A 23,623-nucleotide genomic window follows, 5' to 3' on the forward strand; every position below is an offset into this window, starting at 1 on the left:
GGTCAATTAATTCTACCCGCTCTTTCCTGCTTCCCGCGCCTACGCTCTTCCTTCCCGTGTTGTCGTCGTTCGTTCCACGTCGTGGCATTTCCACGCGATTTCAATCCCTATATTTTCGAACTGTAAGTATCCTCCATTTACTCTCTCCCTTTCTCTCTCTTTCTCTCTCTCTCTCTCTCTCTCTCTCTCCCTTTTGTCTCCTAACGGAATATGCCTACCAATGTTTTGTACATCGCGATTCGTGTGCTTGCGAAATTCGAGCATTGCAGAATTTAGTTTGCCGAAGATAATTACAAGGATAAATGTTGTTATGTAATGTAATATATATACACGGAGCTACACGCGATGCTGTAACGGTAAATTTCAAAAACGTCGATTAATTCTGAATTGTAATTCATCAACTGTTTCTCCGTATTTTGCTTCATCACGGTAATGACTATAAACTCTGTATAATTATCAAAAAGATTTAATTAAGCTTAGCTAATTGTAATCGATATCGATATAAAACACCGATTCTTATACGTAATTAGACGTTTATCGGAGATTAAAAAGATACAGAATTTATTTTTTCTCTCTCTCTCTCTCTCTCTCTCTCTCTCTCTCTCTCTCTCTCTCTCTCTTCTCTCTCTCTCTCTCTCTCTCTCTCTCTCTCTCTCTCTCTCTCTCTTTCTCTCTCTCGCTCCCTCTCTCGCTCCCTCTTCTCTCTCTTTTCTCGTATAATAAAGAGTAAATTTTTTTCCATAGTTATTTAATATCTAATCTCAATTCTTATATTATACAATTAGAGATTGAAAATAGATTTATTTAGATTTATCAAGAAATTAATCTTTTGACAAATTTTGAAAGTTATTTAAATTAATTTTTGATTAGAAGCTTTAATTATTCTCGTTTCATTAAAGTTAATTTTTTCCTATTAATTTAAATTCGTCTGATTTTATTACGCGGTATCGAAAAACCAGACAGAAATTGATCTTATTTATTTACGGCAAATTCAATTTCATATTGCAATTTAATTTTACGCGCACGATCACGTGATCTCTTACGCAAGCGCACTATGGCTGAAAGATTATTTCCGGTTTCCTCATATACAGCGCTACGTTCACAGCGACACCGCGTCGTCGATCGGATTTCGAATGTCGGAAGCCGCGTTCCGATAAAGTCGCGTTCGAGTGAGCGATTAATTAGTGTTATTCCAAGTATTTTAATATCAACCGGGAGTGCCGTGTCCGCGTCCGTTCGTGTGAGACTTTATTTCTGAAGTTGTGCTTGGACATTTTCGCAACAACGACGAACGATCAACAACGGCGAGCGATCAACAATGACGAGACGGTGAGTTTTTTGGACCTTTATGATGCATAATTTCAATCAGTTCCTTCTTAGATAAGATAGGACTATCAAAGATTGACGTAAAATAGTGTAATTATTTGAAAACTGTATGTACAACAAATAACTTTATATTTCCAGAAGTAACAGAAAAAAAATTTATTTTACATTGGTTATAATTTTATATAGATCAGCGAATCGAGTTCGTTGTAAAAGTATTTATGAATCATTTACATGAACACAGATGCGCGAGCGTAGTTTTACGTGATTGGTTGAAGAAGTAGATATCTCTCTCTTCTGATTGGTTAAACGATTCGTAACATTTGCCATGCCAAGTGGAATATATCTATTGTATTTTCGTACTTCAATGCTGTTCCACTATAGCATCTGTGTAATAATGTACACAGAAACACGTGGTTTTACTGGACGAACAGATTAATAGTAGATTTATTAAAATTTAATTAAGCTAATATTTAATATAGTACAAATACGCACAATTGGAATATTATTAAATTTAATAATTAAAAATTAGAGGTTAGCTTAATTAATTACTGCACCGTTCTTACTGTATTATTTGGCTGTACAAAGGTATGTTTATTAAAAATTTAATTAATCTAATAGTAAAAGAATATATGTAAATATATAAATGCAAGCTATCAGAGTAATAATTTCCAAAATTATATAAATAATTATTACTTTTGGGTATTTTCTTTTTTGATTAATAGCAACATATATATATATACAGGTTAAATCAGAATTATATCGCATTAATGGCACCAGGAAAGAAATTATTTCGCGGTAAGAAAAGAAATTTCGATGAACGCAACGCGCGAAGTCGGGCAAAACCAAAAAAAGGCAAGTTCGAATATAGAAAAGCCTCTTATGTCAAAGAACGTGAAGCAAAAAATGAGGAAGTTGAGGCTCGCAGGCAAATAGTGGAGGAAGAAAAGGCACGTCAGCGGCTTCAGGAAACCGATAGTTCTGAAGAAGACGAAATTGATTCTGAGTTGCTCTTTATGTCTCGATTCCCTGATTATGAAAATTTATTGGAGAAACTAAAGAAATCAGTTGTGACCAGTTCAGATAGTGAAGATGAAGAACACAATGAACAGAATAAAAATGAAACGGACAAAGAAAGAAAAAAGAAAAAGAGAAAAGAAAAGAAAAAAATTGACGAAGAAAAGAATAGAGAATCTGAAACAGATGAAGAATCTTATGACAATAAGACTGAAAAGGTTACAGATAGCATGAAAGAGGAGGACTATGAAGATGCTGAGACTGCTCGAGAAGATGCCGGTCATCTGAGAGATCCATTCTCTTTACATTTGCGCAACGATATGGATGATGAACTGTATAAAGTAGTTTCTGTAACGCCGCAGATTACAGAGGTTACAACATTGGCATGGCCTACACTTGGAAATTTATTATGTCAAATCCCAAAATCTGCTGTTGATTCGAAAGACAACCCGATAAAAGTCAAGAAGCTTCTAGACGATGAAGAAAAACAATACACAAATTATGGTAAAATTCCAAGTTTAATTGAAAATATTGATTGGAACAAATTGCATATAAAATCACAAATTCAGAATAATTTAATTAAAGCTAATTATCATAACATAAAAGATAATATGGAAAAAGATTCTGCACCTTTAACTCCTCTTCAAAGAGAATTATTTTCAGTGATAAATAATTATCAAGATTTGTATTATCCTGAGAGTACGTTTTCGAACGCTGATCAGGTACGATTTGTTTATTGTTTGCATATAATCAATCATGTGTTGAAAACTCGAACAAAAATACTGCATCATAATGCGAAGTTAGCAAAATCCAATCGAAATGGAATGGGAGAAATTCCAGATGAATACAGAGATCATGGATTAGTAAGGCCCAAAGTACTCATAATTGTACCATTTAAGCATTCTTGCTTGAAAATAGTTGAGATGTTTATCTCGATTTTATTTGGAGAGGATAAAGGTGGCTCCGTCATCAATAAGCTACGATTCATGGAAGATTTTACTGGGAACGAGTTAGCAATACCGAAGAAGAATCCTAAACCAAAAGATTATGAATTGACACTACAAGGAAATGTTAACGACAAGTTCAAGATAGGCATGGCCGTTACCAAGAAGAGTCTCAAGTTATACACGAATTTCTACTCCTCCGATATTATAATTGGTTCACCGTTGGGTCTCAGAAGGGTGATAGGTGCAGAGGGAGAAGCGGAGAGAGACTTCGATTTTCTTTCATCCATAGAATTGTTAATCATGGACCAGATTGACGTCGTTCTCATGCAGAATTGGGATCACCTGCATCAAATATTAGATTATCTGCATCTGCAACCTAAAAACTCTCATGACATCGATTACTCTCGTCTCAGAAGTTGGTGCGTGAATGGCTGGACCAAATATTACAGACAGACGTTGATTTTCTCCAGTATCGAGCTGCCGCATGTAAACACACTACTGACAAGAAAATGCTTCAACTATGCAGGCAAGGTGAAGGTGGCCAATCGAATTGAGTCGGGCTCAATTCACAAGGTGACTATCAAAATTCCGCAGGTATTCCATAGATTCGAGGCCTCCGATCTTATTCAAGCTATCGACAGTAGATTGGAATTTTTTCTGAAGGAGATACTGCCGCGATACATGGATCCTATATATAATCACACATTGATCTACATTCCATCTTATTTCGATTTTATATATGTGCGGAATCGTATGATGAAAGAGAAATTGAGTTTCGCACAGATCTGCGAGTATACAGAAGACCGGAAAGTCGCCCGAGCAAGAGACATGTTCTTCCATAGCGACGCACATTTTCTTCTTTACACGGAACGCTGGCACTTCTGGCGAAGAACAAGAATAAAGGGTATTCGTCATCTTATATTTTACCAATTGCCCACCTATCCACACTTTTATAGCGAAATGTGTAATCTTATGGACAGATTGTATCAGAATCCGCGCGCTGGCACCGAGTTCAATATGTCGGTGACTATTATTTATAACAAATTTGATGCCATATCGCTTGCTCAAATCGTAGGCCACAATAGAGCTTCCGAAATGATAACATCCGAGTCTAAAGTACATACCATAAAATGCTAAAACTTTCTCTGTGTTCATGTAAATTTGACGGTATAATTACAAAGAATTGCCTGTTTAATTACATTAAAATCATATTAATTTCATATACCTAAGCTAACTGTAAATAAAATAAAGCAATTATTTTCTAAATAAATGTAAAATAATTTCTTTAATGTGTAGCCTTTATTAATCATATAAAACGTATATATGAGATATTGGACGAATTTCAATTGCGATAATAAGCTTGTAGAATTATAATAAATTTCTATTTTATAATTACACTATTTTACTATATTTTTTTACATATAATAGTAATACAATACAAAAATATTCTCTAGAGTACTTTTCGAGCAGCAAGAAATTTGGAAAAATAAAACCTTTTATTAAACAGAAATTACATTTATGCAATTATATTAATCTAGATATCTTGTTACACAATTAATAAAATAAAATTAATTTGTAACAGCCATGATTCGTTTATGAATATTTGTATTTTGCTTAGGATTTTATTATTATTATTGATTTTATCGCCGACAGTATCATTTACATAACTAGAGTTCCTAAATTATATTTATATGTCTAACTTCTATATTCATCTCTGAGAATGATTTTAATCTTTACGAGATTTGTGTCATTTGGCTAATTTAGATCAATGCAACATTCTAACATTCTTTGTTCGTAGAATGAAAAAAATCGTATTATTATGAATATACTAATAGGTGTTAATACTCTATTAGTTTGGCTTCCCTTTAACTTATATTTTCGCGTTCAGTAGAAAGTGTAAAAAGTTTGATATTCGTTTATGTGACACTATCGTCATTGTCGACATTTACAGTACTAGTGAAATTGTTGCGATAATCTTGTACTGTTGATATCGACGTGATCTCAACGGATGTTTCCTCCGTATCCGTGATATCAAATTTTCCAAAAGACTTTTCCGTCAAAATTTCCAAAAGACTTTTCTGTCGTTGCGTGGTCGATATATCCATTTCCTTCAGTTGTTTATTATTTATCGTCATAGATTTTGCAGTCATCCTTTCGATCTCTGTTTCTGTAAAAAAAAGAATAGTATTAGATTATTATCGTGATTATAAAGCAAGATATAAAATATATATTCGTTAATAATAACAAGAGAATTATAGGAATTTATTTATATTACTCATTTTTAATTTTTTCATGTCTTTATATAGAATTTGAAATGCATACATTATTTTTACAGTATAAAAATTTTCTATATGCTACAATGTAAAGTTTTAAATGCTATGGAATATTTATATTATATTATTCACATCTTACATCACAAGATTAATATCGTGTGACTTTTTTTATCTCGTATGAAATTTATAATAGCGTAGATTTTTTATGATTTAATTTAAAAATTTGTATAGCATAGAACCTTTAAAATTCTCTTAGAATTTATTTCTAATTGCAAAACGGTTAACTTTTTAACTATCACTAGCTAAAGTTAATAATTCATTGCATTAGCATAAAATCGGCGTTTATCTTCTAATCTTCTCGCAAAAAACATCTTCGTGATTTTATGAGCAAATACGTCTTCTTGATTAATGTCGTTACCATTGAAAATTGGTGGGATCGTGAGGAAGTCAAGGGAAGGAGATTTGACACAATCCTTGTCGATCCTCAGTTTCCTGACCGCCTGGTCCTTAGGATTCCAGACGAAGGTGTAATATAGAGAGAGTAGTATGGCAGCCATGCTGACGAATATGACATACGCGATTACTGTCAACACTCGCACCAATTTTTGCTTGTGCTTGGGTTCATAGAGCTTGTCCTTTCGGCGTCCGTCACCGGCAAAACGTATCTCGTTAGGCGCCGGTGATTTGCTGTCGCGACTACCCAAGGTAAGACCGATGCTAGCCATCACGTTGTGGGCGCTCATTTTTCGTGGCAATTGTATTTTCGACTTAGAGAAGTCACATCTCGATGCACGAGGCGTTCATCTCAATAGAAACGAGACTTCGAGAGGAATTGTCGGGCGAGGAGCAGACCATCTCTCAACGCTGAAAAATAAGCGATCCACCTGATGCTGATTGAAAACGTTAGAATGGTTCAGCTTCCGAGAAACATATAGATATTCTTTTCGGGAAATTGCATCAAAATATTAAAGCGTCTTTATATTTATACGAGACTTGTCAATTACAATCGCTTGCTAATTCGAATGAATTTTTCCTTGCACGAAGAGACGAATTTTTAGTGCAAATGTTAAAAATTAATTTTTACATTGTTTCACGAATCTTGGAGTATTTTTTAATAAATATATTTTTTTAAATGATACTATATATATGTGGCATCTCAGCAGTATAAATTAATTATATTTTCGAATTTGATAATTTTTCTTTCCGCGATATTTGAATCACAAGTGAACGCACCTTAATGTTAAACACATCACTACTATAAACTGCGCATTATTTTCAACGCATTTTATTTCCACATGCTTTTAGTCTTCGATCTGCTCTCTCGCCGTTCCCAAACTCCGGTACAAGGGTCGGTTGTTTCGAATATTCTTTAATCACATCACGAGTAAGGGTTGTTGTAAAAATGCTACAGGGCGTGTCTTTCCGAAACGAGCTTCGTCCGCAAGTTCCAGAATGTTGCGGAGAGGGCCGACTCGCACACTCGAAATCGATAGACTACGAAAGCTCACCCGTCTTCTCTGCACGCAACTAAACACGCGCGTTTTCCGCTGGCTATTTCTGCGCGTTGGTCTCGTGAATAAGCGTATCTCGCCGTGTGTACGTCGTGAATATAAAAAAACACCACTACGAATATGTGGACGGAAAAACGTTATCCAGTGCGCAAGCTCCAAACCTTGACCCATCGAGAGCTTTTCGTCTCTCATGCTAACATTTAGGGGCTGATAAACTCGAGAGGCCGTTACACTTGCGTCGAGATTTGTCCTTCATTATATTTTGTTATATCTTTTATATCTAAAATATAAATATTAATTTAAATCGTCGATTTTATATTAACGTGATTTTAATTTTCGATATAAAAAATTGTTTGTCAAATATATTCACAGGAATATAATTACACACTTTTCACATTTCTCAAAAGGCAAAATTATTAGAAATTATTAGAAATTTGTTATATATACAGAGAAGAGAAATTATATATCACAAGAGATGCTTTAATAAATTTAAATAAAGATACAAATGCCAATAGCCAATACAAAATACAATAAATAAATTTTTTCCCAGATTTGTATTCTTGCGAGACATTTATGCCTCTCATGTTTTATGAACGAATACTATTATTCTTCTGCTTACTGACATTTTATTATATAATTTTCAAGATTATTCCACAAATTCTAAGAATTGTAGCTAATAAAAGTAGAAGTTTATTGATTGGCGCAAAAGAATTGCATCATTGCAGATGTTGCTTCTACAAATGAATGATTGCATGTTTTTTTGAAAGCATTATCGATTCTTTTTAAATTTCGTATTTTTAATAAAAATTATTTTGCGTATCTTCAAACTGTTTCATTAAAATTAAATGGATAATGGATAACAGAAATCAAGCAACGTTCTTCTGTATTTAAAATATTTGAAAATATTTACAATAAAATTTTATTTAGAATTTTATGCTAAATAATTCCATAATTTGAAGCACTGATCATCTAAAAAACATATTTAATGAAATCGATTTATACATATATTAATATATGCATATAAATTGATTAAGTAATTATTTGTTTATTAGTTAATTGTTTGATTTACAGATTTTCATTGTCTGTAGCATTTATTTTTATTATATCTCTAATTTACATCCTGCTCATGTATGACTTGAAATTTACTTTTTCTAATTTCGATTTCATAATTAAAATGATGCAATAGAGAATATAATTAATTTTTTTTAGAATAGTATTATAGAGAGATATATGTATAGAGTATAGAGATATATAGAGAGTATGCAAAATTTTGTATAATTTATATTGTAGAAGCATCCTTTTTTTAAAACTCGCTGATCAGAGGGATTGTTTCGCTAATACGAATGAAAATTAGAAAGCTGAGCGGAATATCTTATCAGTAAGATATAGTTTAGCTTCGAAATGGGATTAAATGTAACGAGAATTAAATAGGGGCTATAGAGCACTGCTGAGCAATTTCGTTTTAAGAATCGATGCAACTTTATCGCCTTACTTATCCTATAAAAGGTGGCACTCCTTTGTTTTAATAGAATGTCATAACGTAGTCTCTCGATCTTTTCTTTGGCAAACAAGGTGCACTATTCGATCCCTTGGTATAAGTTTCGTATAACCAAGAAAAGATGCGGACCTTGAGAACGACTAAAAATTCTGAAGAAAAGTTATAGTCAGAAGTTATAGACTCCATTAAATTATATAGAGTGTTTTTCACAATCTATCAAAAGAAATATCTATCTCCGTAAAATAGTATATAAAAGAACTCATTGAAGCTTTAAAATTAAATATATTATTTCTATTTATATTTCCAAAATTTAACTTTTGTTAGTTTAGGCAGGTCTTTTATTTTTAATGCAAAATTATATCTATTAATATAATTTAGATTGTGCATTTTATATTTTATTTATCGACTAAAATTCAAATACCTTTTTATTCGTGTCTATTGTAAAAATTTATTTTTTAGATTGAAATATTTATTAACTATTTTTTATAGTAGCCAGCGCTACGATAAATATATGTTGGATTTAAATTAATTATTTTTAACGAATTTTTGTCTCATTACCATTTTTGTGAAGATGAATTAACAGTTTACTTGTCACAACTGCAGTCATTTGATGACTGTAATATTCAGAGTTAATGATATTCAGAAGTTATCGGATCTTGTGATGTAACTGAAAGAAGCCGTATAATAGATCGACCTGACCCTGTTTCACTTATTACATATCGTCAACGCGGATAATCATCGTATACCGATCCATCGGCTTATTTCTAAGGTTTTAATCATTGCTTCAATATAGGAATGTTCAGAATATTTCTTTCTTTTCTAATCGAAAAATTCTACTTTCTCTCTCGATTGAATACATATATTCATCTTATTAAAATTTATTCTTTTGAATTAAGCAAATCTAATATAGTTTGTGTCATAAAAAATAAAATCTTTTTAACGTTTATAAGTCTCTCTCTCTCTTCTTTTAATGATTTATTTATATTTATATTTATATATATATCTTTTAGATATTGCTTCTCATATACTGCAATGCAGCAAAAACACTTGATAAATTTTTATATATGTATATAAATGTAGAATGTGACAAAAGCATAATTTACACTTGTAATAAGAATAATAATATGAAATAATAATAATATGAAATAATAATAATATAAATATATTCGAAGAGAAATAATAATAGAGATCAACTAAGTCTGTGAGAACTTGAGAAGTTCAAATATTCTGAACAATCAAAAGTTTTGCTTATGTTTACGAAATTGACTGAACAACAGTTATAGTTTGATGAGAATAGCGAGAATATAAACTGCAGCAAATGCAGAGCACACACATTCGCGTATAATTGTTCGTCGCCCGAATTTTAAATTTCATAGATTACGAGATATAAATACATCAATAATTTAAAGTTCCACTTATTTTTATTTATATTTATCAATTTTTTAAAACTTAAGTTATACAATCATTGTTACTGAAAGTGGAATCAATCGTCTAATGATCCATGAACAAGCAGAGAAACATCATGAATCCGACAAGGTCTGAGAAAAATCACGAGTGACGTAACGCTCGTTGTTTAATCACACAGGCACGTATTTATTCACACGTCATAAGAAAAGCTGGTAAATTCACGCGAATTCTCTCACCTTCGGAATTTCTCGTAGCGTACGCTTGCGATTTTACAACAGTCGGATCATCCAACGGCTGATGGAATCCCGGATTGTTACGGATATATCCCGATTTATGAGATGACGAGACAGTCGATACTTCATTGCGCGTGATCTCTTCGATGCGGTTGTCTAAGGGATGCTCATTGTCGCTGGAATAATTTTGCTGGAAATTTAGATTATTAACGCTGACATTTATAGACAGAAGACGTTTCGTAAGATCTTCCGCGTATTCTTTCGACGTAATTATCGTGTGCACATTATTTGAATCATTTTTTCGATTGTCATTGATCAACTGACGATTATCAATCTCATCTGGTTTTATCAATTCTTTCATATCGTCGACAATATCGATTTTTGACAATTTTTGGTCCGCTTTAAAAGAATTGTTGCGTTCAAGAACGCGATGATTACTGTCATTTATATACATTATAATATCATCGTTTGTTTTCGCATTGCTGGATTTACGATCAAGATATAATTTAGCGTCATTGTGTTCGCTCTTGTAATTGCGATTCTTTTCCTCACGATCGACAATCGGATTGGCATCGGTAACAGATCTTCCGTTGAAATATTTCTGTTTCGTTTTATTTTCATGTATAGTTTTTGATGTCCGTGTATTTTCAATGTTCGGCATATTTACAGGATCCGTGAATTTTGGAGGTAGAGTATTATTACTTCGAATTTTTTCTTCAGAAATATTTTTACGCAATTTATTCGAGAGCGAATTTTCCGTTATCTTTGTCGAGTTGAGCATCTTTTCTACTCTGATATTGGATCCACCGGAAATCGCCGCTTCGTGTTTTGACGGATTTCGATTCTGAGCGAGTGTTTCCACGAGCGAGTGTCTCAATTTTAGCAACATCACGTTCAGCTTTTCCTGTTTCTTGTCTTGAGAATTGACGTTAGGATTATCCCTATCGTATGCGTCGTACGGCATGCGATTTAAAAGAGATTCGTTCGCGCGATTCACTTCATTTTCTAAAAAGAAGTCGTTCCCTTTCTTCCTCAAGTCTGTCTTCTCTGAAGGCATGCTGGCGATCAGGAACTGCATCTGCGGATCCGCCTGCAATCTTCCTCGATTTATCAATCTTGGATTCGGTGGTTCCCATAAAAATATGTAATAGGCGCTTAAGAGGATACCCACAAAACTCACCGAAAATAGATAGGCTATCACGGTGACTATGCGAATGATTTTTTTAGGCCCGCGATTTTCGTAAATTTCCGCATTCGTGTCTTTCGGCGGCACATCCGCCTGGACATCCGGCGATGCGTCCTGCGACTTTGCCTCGCCGCTGTTCCCCTCTTTGCTCATCTCGGTTCGTGCGCGATCAGCCTCTTCGGGGTGTCAATGCAAAAATTTGAGACACTTTTTTGATTTTCTCAGTCATGACTCTGCGTTCTTTTGCATTCTAGAGAGCTTATTTCATTTTTTCGCTCTTCATCGCGGCAAGATTTTCTTTTCAAAATTTTCCAACAAGCTTTTCTCAATGAGTTATTCGCGTACGAGAAAAACGGCGTCTTTCAACGATTCTCGATGTTTTTTATCTGCCATTCGCGGTTATATTAGAGGAAATAAAGTTGTTATCTCTTTCTGTCTGTTGTTTGTTTTTAGTGTTCTTTTCGCTTTTCGTTCGCGTTAATAGTTTGATCGTTTGTTAGTTTAAGCACCCACAGATACACATAAATACATACAGGGATAAACGTGAAAGGACCACCAATCGAGAGGAAACGTTTCGGTAGCGATGATACGCACGACTGCAAGCTCTGGCGCGCTGCGGAAAAGCTTGGCTCACGACGTTTACGTCCACGTGTTCGCCTACGCGCGCAGGCGTCCTCACGAATCTGCCACATGGTTCGAGTTTATTCCGTGTCCTGACAAGGATTTTTCGTTTCTCGAGTGACTTGTAAGAGCTTTTTTTCCGAATGACTTGTCATCATTTGTTTCGTTGTCGAAGACACATTTTGAATATAATTTTATTACTCTGTCAATTTTTAATTTCACGTGTATTTTATTTCACACAATTTGTTTATCGTCGAAAAGTTGTATTAATCCTGCAAATTTTCATTTTACGATTCTGCCTTTCTTACATCGCTCTGTTTACACTGTAGCGATCTTGAAGAATTTGTACTCGTAGCGGAAGTAAATGATTTCTGATCATCGGAATCCTCTTCCTCGTATTCGATAAAAGTATTTTCGTTGTCCTTCGAGAGATTCGGCGACTCGTCAACTGTCAAACGGTCCGCATTTCCTTGTCCTTTTACCTCTTCTAAAGAAGATTCACCTGTGTTTCCTGAAGATCCTGAAGATCCTTCAGAATATTTTGTCGTTTGGTCATTCGCAGATAAATTACTATTCGCTGAATTAAGTTGCTGCAACAATTGATGTAGCCAATTCCGAAAATATTCTTTCATAACGATCTCGTTCTTATTTCTCGTGGATAGAGATCGAACATCTTCCGAACGTTTCTTCCCAGCCCTTACGAATTCTTCAAACTTCCGGAAGTCCTCCATCGTGAAGATGTTTCTATCCAATCTCACATCAGAATCGGTTAGCATCGACGTCAGTCGCCATTTTCGATCTTTTTCGTTTTGCTGTTGTACGCGAGTGTTGTTCGAATTCCATCTGCTCGTCCCAACGGAAATAGATTCTTGCTTCAAAGAAAAATCAGACTCTTCCGTAGCGATTGAAATATCCTTTTCCTTCTGTTCGGAATGTGTTTGTGAACTTTCGGTATTTGTTTCCGCGGCCAAAGTTGAGGATACTCTCTCGGATTCGAGCGAAACAAACGGCAAATTAGAAATGGACTGTTGTTCGTTTAGCAGTCGGAAGATTTGCGTCAATAGATCGTTGGATCTTTCGAAGGAAGATGATACGGGCGTCTGCTGATTCTGTTGCGCGATCAACGAATTCAATGCCGGCATCAACGCGGGTGTGTAAAATAAAACAGCTAGCCTGTGTAAATAATTAATTATTATTCTAAATAAGGTTTTTAAAGAGATTTAAAAAAAAATATATATATAGATATAATCACACATTTTTACTTTATTGTTTTTTTTTTAAACGGGACTAATTTTTTTCGATTGCAAAATTTCATATTGAATGTTGTGTATTTATTTAATTTAAGATATTTAAGATTTTTTACATATATTATATTTTTATTATCTATATACACACATTCACATTCTTTCATCATTAATAACTTTTGACAGAAATATATGTTTATAAATCTTGGAAAAGAAATGTGGATTAAAAAGATCTTAAAAAGAATACAAATTAGAAAATAAGCAAATTGTAAATACCTCAAAAGCTGTATCGTGAGACCGCTGGAATCTAAAATAGGATCAGTGGCCGATGAATGCATTATGGGATTGTACGTCGTGTGCACTGTACTTCTCGGGGCCGGCGTTCTTCTTTCGATTTGCGGATTCGCTCGATTGTATCCAGTGCTGGAAATAGGATTATTAAATTGAAGGAACAATCTCCGATTTATTTACATTATTTATTCATGAAAATGATAAAATAAATAAAAGATTCTATAAAGTTTTTATTAATAAAAAGATAAAAAGTGATGAGAGGTCAGTATCGTAAAAACAAATTTTTGTAGCTTGTCTATTTTTTACAAGACAGAAGAATATAATATATTTCTCTAAAATATAACATTTTTCTTCCAAATTAAAAAATAAATTACTTAAATTTATAAAATTAAAACTTACAAAATTAAGAGATAAAATCTTCAAATAAAGGTATATTTAAAAAATATATTTTTAAAGTTTTATATAATATCTTTCTATAATATAATTTTCTAAATTAAAAAATTTTTAAGATTTTATCTCTTAATTTTATGAATCACTGTACATGAAAATTTTTTCACAGTTTTCAATAATCAAAAAAATTGTATTAGAATATTTCTTTCAATTCTTAGAACCGTTTAAAAAATTTTTTTTCTTTTTGTCCCTGCATTATATTACGATTATATCTCGTAATATATTAGATAATAGTATTAATTAAATACCTCTCCGTAGAGAGTCCTCTTCGGCGTTGCAATTTTTCCCCATCGTCCCTTCGAGAGGAGGAATTATCTCGAAAATCCACTTCCTCCCTGCGAAACATCCTTAGGAAACTCGCATATTTTGGCGAGGATACATTCCTTCTCGAGAACGTCGATCTTCCCTCCATCGCTATTCTACCGTTTCTGATTCTGTTTTTGGCATTCTTCTCTGGAGTGAATATCGGCGCATCCTTGACGCGCGGTTTGATTCCTTCGGTCATTCTCCATTGATTCCGTCGATGACTATTGAATCCTAAATCGAGTTCGGCCGTTGTCGATCGATTTTCCAGATCATCCAATTTACGTTTGCTGCCGCGTCCTTGAGAGCTTTGATCCGTCGCGATGCTTGATTCTGGCAGAATATTTCCCTGACAGCTGATCGGTTGCGGATCGATCGATCGTTCATCGCTTTTATTTATTGTGACGCCATCGTCGTTGGATTTGACATTCGGCGATTCAGCTGAATGGGAAGCTTTCGCCGCATCGTTAATAATTTTATCGACACTCTCTTTCATCGACTGTTTCGAGTTGAGCCGCTTTATCATCACGTTGTCGTTTCGATCCAACGCAGTCCCCACACAGTTCTGTAGAGTCTGGATAATGTTTGATTCGCCGAATGTTATCGTAAATCGAAATTATTGCGTGACAGAATGAGTAACTTTATGACTTTTTTAAATTTTGTACTCTTGGAATGTGAAATCTATTAATACTTTATGGCGGAATTGGAAATAAAAGCGATTGGGATGGAGACAGAAAACTTTTAAATAAATAAAGGAGATACATTGTACCATAAACTCATTCATCTTCATAAAATAACATCAATTTACATTTCTAAATGTAATGAAACAATAGCTCTGTGAATAAGCAAAGATGGATTGTTGGAATAAGCAAAGATGGATTATACTTGGCTGTTATCGATGATTATTTCGAGTGAAAAAATTATCATAAAAATAAATACAATTTCTGAATATTTTGCTAACAATAAAAAATGTTTTGTTTTCATATCACATGAATTCTTTACACATTGAAAAATGTATGCTTTCTGGCGGGACTCTATGTGTGTTTGGCAAAATGCTGCTTTTGAAGTTAGAATAACGGTAGACATAGCCGGACGTTTTACGACTCGATTATTTTATTTGCTAGTCGCTATTTTTGGAATGTTAGCCCGTTGATCTGCCGACAAAAAAATTGCTGTGGTTTACTCAATAGTTATCTGTGCAGCGTCTGTGAAACTAAACGTTTCCCGGAAATAACATACAATGTTGATGCATTTACAAACATGACATTCAACATACAATAGTCTCGATAATTCGATTGCAGCTAAATTGAATTAATTTTAAATCTCGTAGAAATTGTATAAATACGCGACGTATAGATTCTACTACATTATAGGTTGTGAGCTATAATACGATTCATATGTAACCTGCTATATGAGTTGGCAATGCATTAAGAAAGAAAATCTTTGAAAAAACATCGACGAGTCACGAGTATACCAAAAGTGCAGTTAGCTACTTTTTCGCAAGATCGATTCCCATAAGTTTGAGATGTTGCATTAGTAAATGGAACGAGAATTACATTTACTATCGATTTCAGTGATACTGTCAATATCAATTTATCGTTTATCATAACAGTTGTGTAAGTACACAGTAAAAATCATGTAAGCGCAGAAAATGAAAGTAATATATAACTTATTCGCTGAAACTGCACTTAAGGGTATACTGTGTCACATCGTTGAAACTTAAACTTAAAACAACTTAATAAAGATAGATTTAATTAACGAACGTTATTGTTTGCTTGCAGGTTCTTCACGGTTACCTCCCCAGCCGTCTTTGGTAAGTCATTGAATCCCTAAAATATCATTAATTTTTCTGTCTTTATTGGAAATTGCAACCCGCAAATATAGAAAGGATTACAAGAATATACGAATATTAAAAATTCAAATTACGCACACAGATTTATGCAATTATTATCAGTATAGAAATATTAAGAAAAAAATAATGATTTCATATTATTGATTGATTACCTTGAACGAATTTTCTTTTTGTCTTGCTGGTTGCTGATTCACCGAGCAACCAGCGTTTTTGTCGGCAATGCAACATTCGTGCTGGAATGATGCACAAGCTGAACGATTATTATTTTCCTGCGAATTAACGTATTTTTCTCGTAATCCTGAAGACATCCTCGCGGAACATGTTCGATTTCCAACAGGAAATTTATTCCAATATTTATTATATGACGCTGCACGCTACATCGAAAGTTACAATAAGATAAAATATATTCGATAAGATATATCGAATATGATAAAAGTTCTATTATATTGAAATAATTTATCTCGAATTAGGGATGCAAAATCGAACCTGATTATAAAATGCATTCTGACATCCCATGAATCTGTCACGTTCAACGAAAGGAGTTGATATTCTGGCTCTTGTCAATTCTCTTTCGATCGCCGCGTAATATTCGTTCATCTGCCTTACATAATTCCTAAGTAAATTACTATACCTAGCCATATTAGCGTTGCAAGGCGTTCGGCGGAATCCGTTATGAGATTCAGTACAAAAAGGTGACACATTATTCCTACACGAATAAGAATTTACATTATCGAACCATTCAATGACGGAAAAATATTGAAAGAAAAGCTTTAAATAATTAGTATTTCTGACTTGAGATTTTGTAATTATTTTTTACGTTTTATTAAAATATATATTTTCGTTATTCTCTCTCTTCGAAAAAGAAAAATAAATAATTTTTATTTAGAAACAAGTATCATGAGGAGGGAAGTCTATTACAACTGATACATTTCGGTGTATATATCTTGCGGTTCCAAGCGTTCTCGATCGTTGTCATCGAGAATAGAGAAGCTCACGTTGACTCGCAATCCGTGGTTTAAGGGCAGAGTAGATAAATGTCTCATTAAGTGATTAGCGCGTAACAATTCCGGAAGACGAATATCATAATTTTGATTTGCAGAGAGCAATCGATCCCAGTAATTGCATAGAAATTCGAGATCACGTTGGGTTCTTCGATAAGGATTGTCTGGTGGTTGCAAGTAGATAGATCGTTTCGGCATGTTTACGTTTCGTGAAAAAAGAACTGGAATTTAGAGAGATACACGTTGGCCTAAAAATGTGCTTATATATAGGTTGTGGATCTTTCCTCGTGGATCGTTATTTGTTCGCTTGGTCACATCGATCGTGAGATTCTGCTCGTCTATTTTGCAACTTGAAATTATCTGTTATTCATAATGAGAGCGACAGTCAATGTCTAGCCTAGGTTTTATATAATTTTCTATACTATCTATACACTGAGAGAATTTTATCTTAAAATTTATCTTGAAAATCATGGTAATTGTGGGACAATATGGTATGGAAAGAATTTTATGAGAATTTCTCTGATTAATATTTATCACAATAAAAACAATAATATCTATCACAATAAAATATAAAACATGTTTGATTAATTTTACTAAACTGTATGGTAAAATTAATCAAACTGTGATAAATATTAATCAGAGAAATCCTCATAAAATTCTTTTCATACCATATTGTCCTACGATTATCATGATTTTCAGGGTAAATTCTAAGAGAAAATTCTCTCTGTGCACTCTTATATTTTCTCCTCTCAAAAAAATATAAATTAAATTTTAAAATTTTCTTAAATATAATATAATAAATATATAATTAAAAATTAGTGCGAGTAGGATTAATACAATAATATCTTTTTTTCAACAGAAAATGACGAATTAAAACACAATTATTACTTCAAAACGAGTGATATAAATATAAATAATAGCTTTTATCACTTTTTATTATAACTAGAACAACACAAGCACGTATTACGCGCGTACTATTCCTCGGTTTTATATTTAAAAAATGATATTTTTATATATATAAAGTTTTTTAAACTTCATTAATATTTTTTGACAGAAATCAGCTGATTAAAGCATTAATTTGCTAATTAAATTTTAAAATAAAAATATGTTATAAAAATTAAAATAATAGGTTTTAATTAATATGTTATAATTCTTTAAACTCGATTAATATTTTTGACAGTTATCAGCTGATTTCTGTCAAAAAATATTAATCGCAGATAAGGCATTCTAATATATTATTTACAACATATTATTATTTTAATATTTGAACATATTATTTTAAAATTTAATTCGCAAATTAACGATTTATTAATATTTTTTGACATACATCAGCGGATTAAAGTGTTAATTTGTCCTAATTAAATTTTAAAATAATATTATGTTATAAAAATTGAAATAATATATTTTAAATAAAATGTTATAGTACTTTAAACTCGATTAATATTTTTGACAGTTATCAGCTGATTTCTGTATCATTCTTTTTAACATAAAATAGAGGAATCGCGCTAGTGTTGTTTTACTCCCTTTTTAAAAAGATCATGTTAAGTCGATTCTCGCAAATATTGTTGCCTCTTTTTTGCGATATTGATTAGCTGCCTCGATTTGCATTGTGCGTTATATTCATAGCATCGAGAGACTGTCATCATGAGAGTTAGCAGTTTGATAGTTTGTTTAAAATTTAAATAAAATAATAATATGTTTTAAATAATATGTTTTAATACTTTAAATTTGATTAATATTTTTGACAGTTATCAGCTGATTTCTGTCAAAAAATATTAATCGCGGACAAAGTATATTATAAGTATATATTATAACATATATCGTTTACAACATATTATTATATAATTAAAATAATAATATTTTGTAAGTAATATAATATGTTATAATACTTTATCCGCGATTAATATTTTTTGACAGAAATCAGCTGATAACTGTCAAACATATAATATATTAATCGAGTTTAAAGTATTATAACATTATTTAAAACGCATAATATTATTTTATTTTATTTTATTTTGGACAAACTGTCAAACTGCTAATCCTCGCGATAACAGCTGCTCAATGCTATGATTACAACGCACAATGCGAATCGAAACAGTCAATCAGCACCGCGGAAAAGCGAGAACAATATGTCAATAATATGCCTTTTTTAGAAAGGGATAAAATAACATGTTTAGATGCAATAATTTTGCATTTATGAAACTGCATATTATTGTAACATTCTTGTGTTATGTCTCGAGTCTTTCTCGTCATTTTCTGTATGAAGTTTATGATTTTGCTGGCTCTTCCTTCAGGAGAAATAAAACATTATCAAGATGTACAATATAAAACTCATTTATATTGTACAGAATATTAATAAATATTCGGCGATTTTATCGATATTTTTTAAAACGTATCAGATTATCAGAAATTGAAATGTACGGTTGAAATTTATACTATAAGACAGCGCGAATCATCACTCACTGCTTTCGTTACGAAAATATACATTTTTGTATATATTTTTGCAACGGTGATGTGTGATTAATCTCTATACAAAATATGTACAAAACATGTATTAAAACATGGTATTTACGGCGAAAAAACTATAAAATTGTTGTCTTATTATATCTTTAAATTATCTTCTTTTTAAAATCATTTTAAAATTTTCCCTATTATTTTCATTTGTTAATTGTCTCTCCTTCTCACTATTTTAAAAAAGCATGAAAAAACTAATAAAAATTATAGTTTATGATAAAATAAAAAATAATGTTACTTTGCAAAATAATAATGCTTACAGATTTATTTTGTTATAATTTCATTAATTTTCTTATTTTGAGCAGATTGTCGTTTCTAATATTTCTCACTGATAGGGAAAAGAACAAATAAAAGTTTTTGTTATTCTGTTAAAATTTTTGTTAACTGTTAACATATAATTATGAACTTGTTTAAAAACTTAATATTGACAAAAAAAATCAAATTTTTATGCTCTCTATATATTTTCAAGATTTGAAACTATTATATATATATATATATATATATATATATATATATAATTTCAGTGAATAACAAAAATTCTCTTCTTTCTCTTTTGTCATGCTAATATATATGATATGAGTAAGATAAAAAAATTATCATTTTTAAATTTGTATTAAATTTAATATTAAATTTTATATAAAATTATCATTTAAATTATCATTAGCATTTTTATTTTCATTAACGAATTAAAGATAATTTCTGGATATTTTGTAATGTTAAAATCGGACTCCGCTGAGATTATTGTGTAGCATATTTTCTTATGCTGCATCTTACAATTAGCAAGATTGACAGTAGTTGACAGCCACTGCTCGAATGAATGACATCGCGAACGCGAACGCGACACTCGAAGCGAAGTGGAGTATAGTGTCATTCGAGTAGACGAAAGTAGAAAAGACGTCGTCCTGTGTTTGACAAGATCGTGTGGCATGGTTCGCTTCGTATAGGACTCGAATATTTCCGGGAGTATGTGAGTGAGTACATCGTATCATATAATCGATAAGATACGCAAGTTTCTTGCGTGCTCGTCGTCAACTCGACGCCGCGAATGTAAACATAACCTAGCTTAACCTAGCTAGGTTATTTAATTCACATGATTCACATGGAGAAACGACTTCCACCACCACTTTAAGAAACTTAAACCTAACCTAATCTGTATTCGATCACGTGATTGTTTTACCAGACTCGTACTTAGGCGTATTAATTAATGTTTTATTCTAACGACTTTAGTCTAATTAATATACTTATACTTTAAGGACTTTATTATCCCCATTTCTTTTTAATTTATTCGACACAAACTTAATATTACTTTTTTCGATATTTTTTTTTTTTCTGCTAGACACAATGAATATTCTTTACTGCATTAAGATATATACACAGTGCTGTTTGCATTGTTGGCTGCGTATTTAATGTCATTTATTTCTTCATCTAAGAATAAGACATCGAAGTCTCATTTCGTATGGCATTAACTGTCGTTAAATTCGATTAGAGACTTTTTTTCATAGTGAATCTGACATTGTAATCGTGATGATTGTTGAGAGTGTTTACGTCGATTACGATTAGTGACAAGCAGTACTTTGATTGAAAACGCATTTGTCATTTTTTATGTATATATACAAGGTAAATATCATATTCTTTCACAATTTTAATTCAAACGTTATTTCATTTAAAGTATTAATACTTCTTAGAATACATTAGCGAAAGAAGAATAACATAGGAAAAAATATCTTTATGAAAATATCTCAAAAATTTTCTTTAGATGCAAGCATTTCTTTTAATTTTTCTTTTACTTTAATGCTATTGAGATTTGTTTTCTAATACTCATATGATTGTAAACAAAATGGAACATTTTAAACTGTCGCACATGATGAAGGTTAGGTGTTTTTGTTGATACTTCTAGTATTTTATTTTCATCTTTCTGTATATTGGATTTGTTTATCTGTTTTATTCTGGGATATTTCTGTAAGCATAGACAATTTCTTTTTCATAAAGATATTAGCTGCACATGTCAGTAGATATGTTATAATATTTATTCTAAAGAAAGAAAAAAATGCATTAAGTTTATTAAATTTGTAGCAATCTGTTTGGGATATATTCTATGAGTGTTCTTTAATTAAACTGTTAAAATGGAAGAAGAGCAGTCTTTTCAACCAATCTTGATCTCTCAAGAAGAGGACACTTTCCAGCAGTTGAATACTGTGCCAACCGTATCGATACCACTTTTGCTTAGTGTAGGTATATCTCGCTTGCTATGCTTATAGGCTTGTTAAATGTTTAATGGTTGGATATATTCGAGTATTTTTGTAGATTTCATTGGAAATTGTTGGGATTGTATTTGTGTCTGTCTGGCCAGAAGAGCGGAACAAGTGTGACACATATTTTATATACTTATACTTACATTGCGCCTACTGGCTGATAGTCATGGTGACAGATCATGTTGTCAAGGCGAGGCATCACAAGTTACGTATTGATGGATACTTAGATTTTTATCAAACAACATATCGACTTATAAGGACGCCCCTTTTCATCACATCGTTGTGGAATACATGTTATTTGCTACTAGCTGTGATTCTACATCATACGCACAAAGTCGACTACGAGCGATACTGTAGGGCATCAGAGTGGTTTACGCCACTTAATTACATTTTTGTTCTAACTAGTTTGGAACTCTTGATAATCGTGCCGTCTTATATTAATTATATCAGTAAGTATCTTGCAAAAAAAGAGAATATTAAGTTAAATAAAGGAGACAAAGGAAAAGTTTATTAGCAAGATAAATTTTGTACTCTCATATACATTGAAAAGATGATTTCGAGATTTCTTCGTCAACCGTTCTTAAAGAATGGAGATATTTTAATTATTTAGGTATTCGTTGAAGCATTTCCAGAGTATAAATTTTAACGCTAATACGCTAAAAATCTCAAGATTTATACTTATTTGTTTAATCGCCAATTGTATTTCATTCCGATTTGTTCTTCGTGTAGAGAGAGTTATGAGATTCAATCAATTACGTCCATTGCCCGATGTTACTCGTGATGAATGGCTGTCGTCCTTTACACAGGATTCTTATGCAGGAATGGGAGAAGTCGGTTATCATCAAAGGGGAACAAATTTGGAGGAATTGTTGGAAAAACAGGCAGACTTGATAAGATATTTGAGAGATCACAATGTAAAGCTAAGTCACAGAATAATGCTATTAGCATCTCAGCATAGAACGATGGAATCGTAAGATAAAAACATTGTGATTACATATCCCTTCTAAAACAATAAACGAAATGTGTAATTATTTATAATCATGATATTATTTTGTCATGTATATATTATGTAACAATTATTTATAATTAATATTATTATATTAGTCGATTGCAAAGCATCGCCCAAACATTTAATTTAATTCTTTAAGCGTGATATATAATGTGTCTTTTAATGAAATTGAAATATACTCGATAATAATTAATATATCTTTCTCTCTTACATATATTTAAAAAAATTTTGTATTTCCAAGTTTGCTAAAAAAAATTATCTTACATATTTTATAAACTATTCCATCTACAAGTTATTTCTGTTTCACATTATATTTGAAACATATCTTGATCTGTTATGTAGAGAGTATATTATTTTTATATCTTCGCGTATATATTTTTTAAATGTAATTGTATATCTCTAGTTATAGATATAATTGTAAATGATAGATTCGAGATAGCAATGTAAAAGACACTGCATAACACTTACTATATAATGTGTTGTTCACACGTATTATTGTTTGCAGTCGATAATAATATACTAAATATATTCTTTTGAAAATAATTTCGCACGTTTACTAACACATCCGTGAGTTTTATGCGCTGAAGAAAAAAATCGAAAAAAGCGGTCGCTGCGAAAGAGAATACAAATATATATCCATTGTCAACTCAATAAAATATATATATTTTTTCCAGTAGCAATCATCGTTTTA

The 23,623-nt window shown here is 32.0% G+C and overlaps 4 protein-coding genes across 4 annotated transcripts; 2 read left to right on the top strand and 2 right to left on the bottom strand.

The window, feature by feature from the left end:
- Nucleotides 1-1,702: 1,702 nt before the first annotated feature.
- Nucleotides 1,703-4,603, top strand: LOC145933589 (U3 small nucleolar RNA-associated protein 25 homolog). Its single transcript, XM_083033421.1, has 2 exons — nucleotides 1,703-1,911; nucleotides 2,069-4,603. Exon 2 carries the CDS (start codon nucleotides 2,094-2,096, stop codon nucleotides 4,422-4,424), a length of 2,331 nt encoding a protein of 776 aa, XP_082889547.1. The 5' UTR covers nucleotides 1,703-1,911; nucleotides 2,069-2,093; the 3' UTR covers nucleotides 4,425-4,603.
- A 161-nt stretch (nucleotides 4,604-4,764) lies between these two features.
- LOC145933591 (uncharacterized) lies at nucleotides 4,765-11,986 on the bottom strand. The gene is made up of 2 exons (XM_083033424.1): nucleotides 10,213-11,986; nucleotides 4,765-5,454 (listed from the first exon to the last, which is right to left on the bottom strand). The coding sequence occupies exons 1-2, from the start codon at nucleotides 11,546-11,548 to the stop codon at nucleotides 5,204-5,206; spliced, it is 1,587 nt and encodes a 528-aa protein (XP_082889550.1). The 5' UTR covers nucleotides 11,549-11,986; the 3' UTR covers nucleotides 4,765-5,203.
- Nucleotides 11,987-12,125: 139 nt separating this feature from the next.
- LOC145933596 (uncharacterized) lies at nucleotides 12,126-17,511 on the bottom strand. Its single transcript, XM_083033430.1, has 7 exons — nucleotides 17,075-17,511; nucleotides 16,643-16,862; nucleotides 16,309-16,530; nucleotides 16,068-16,133; nucleotides 14,250-14,878; nucleotides 13,537-13,683; nucleotides 12,126-13,189 (listed from the first exon to the last, which is right to left on the bottom strand). Exons 1-7 carry the CDS (start codon nucleotides 17,353-17,355, stop codon nucleotides 12,304-12,306), a joined length of 2,451 nt encoding a protein of 816 aa, XP_082889556.1. The 5' UTR covers nucleotides 17,356-17,511; the 3' UTR covers nucleotides 12,126-12,303.
- Nucleotides 17,512-20,527: 3,016 nt separating this feature from the next.
- LOC145933592 (transmembrane protein 192) lies at nucleotides 20,528-23,613 on the top strand. The gene is made up of 4 exons (XM_083033425.1): nucleotides 20,528-20,638; nucleotides 21,745-21,899; nucleotides 21,976-22,372; nucleotides 22,653-23,613. Exons 2-4 carry the CDS (start codon nucleotides 21,795-21,797, stop codon nucleotides 22,895-22,897), a joined length of 747 nt encoding a protein of 248 aa, XP_082889551.1. The 5' UTR covers nucleotides 20,528-20,638; nucleotides 21,745-21,794; the 3' UTR covers nucleotides 22,898-23,613.
- The last annotated feature ends 10 nt before the right edge of the window (nucleotides 23,614-23,623 follow it).

Source organism: Prenolepis imparis, unplaced genomic scaffold (assembly GCF_030444845.1).
Source record: "Prenolepis imparis isolate NDT839.2.m4 unplaced genomic scaffold, iyPreImpa1.0 SCAF_3, whole genome shotgun sequence".
Lineage (NCBI taxonomy): Eukaryota > Metazoa > Arthropoda > Insecta > Hymenoptera > Formicidae > Prenolepis > Prenolepis imparis.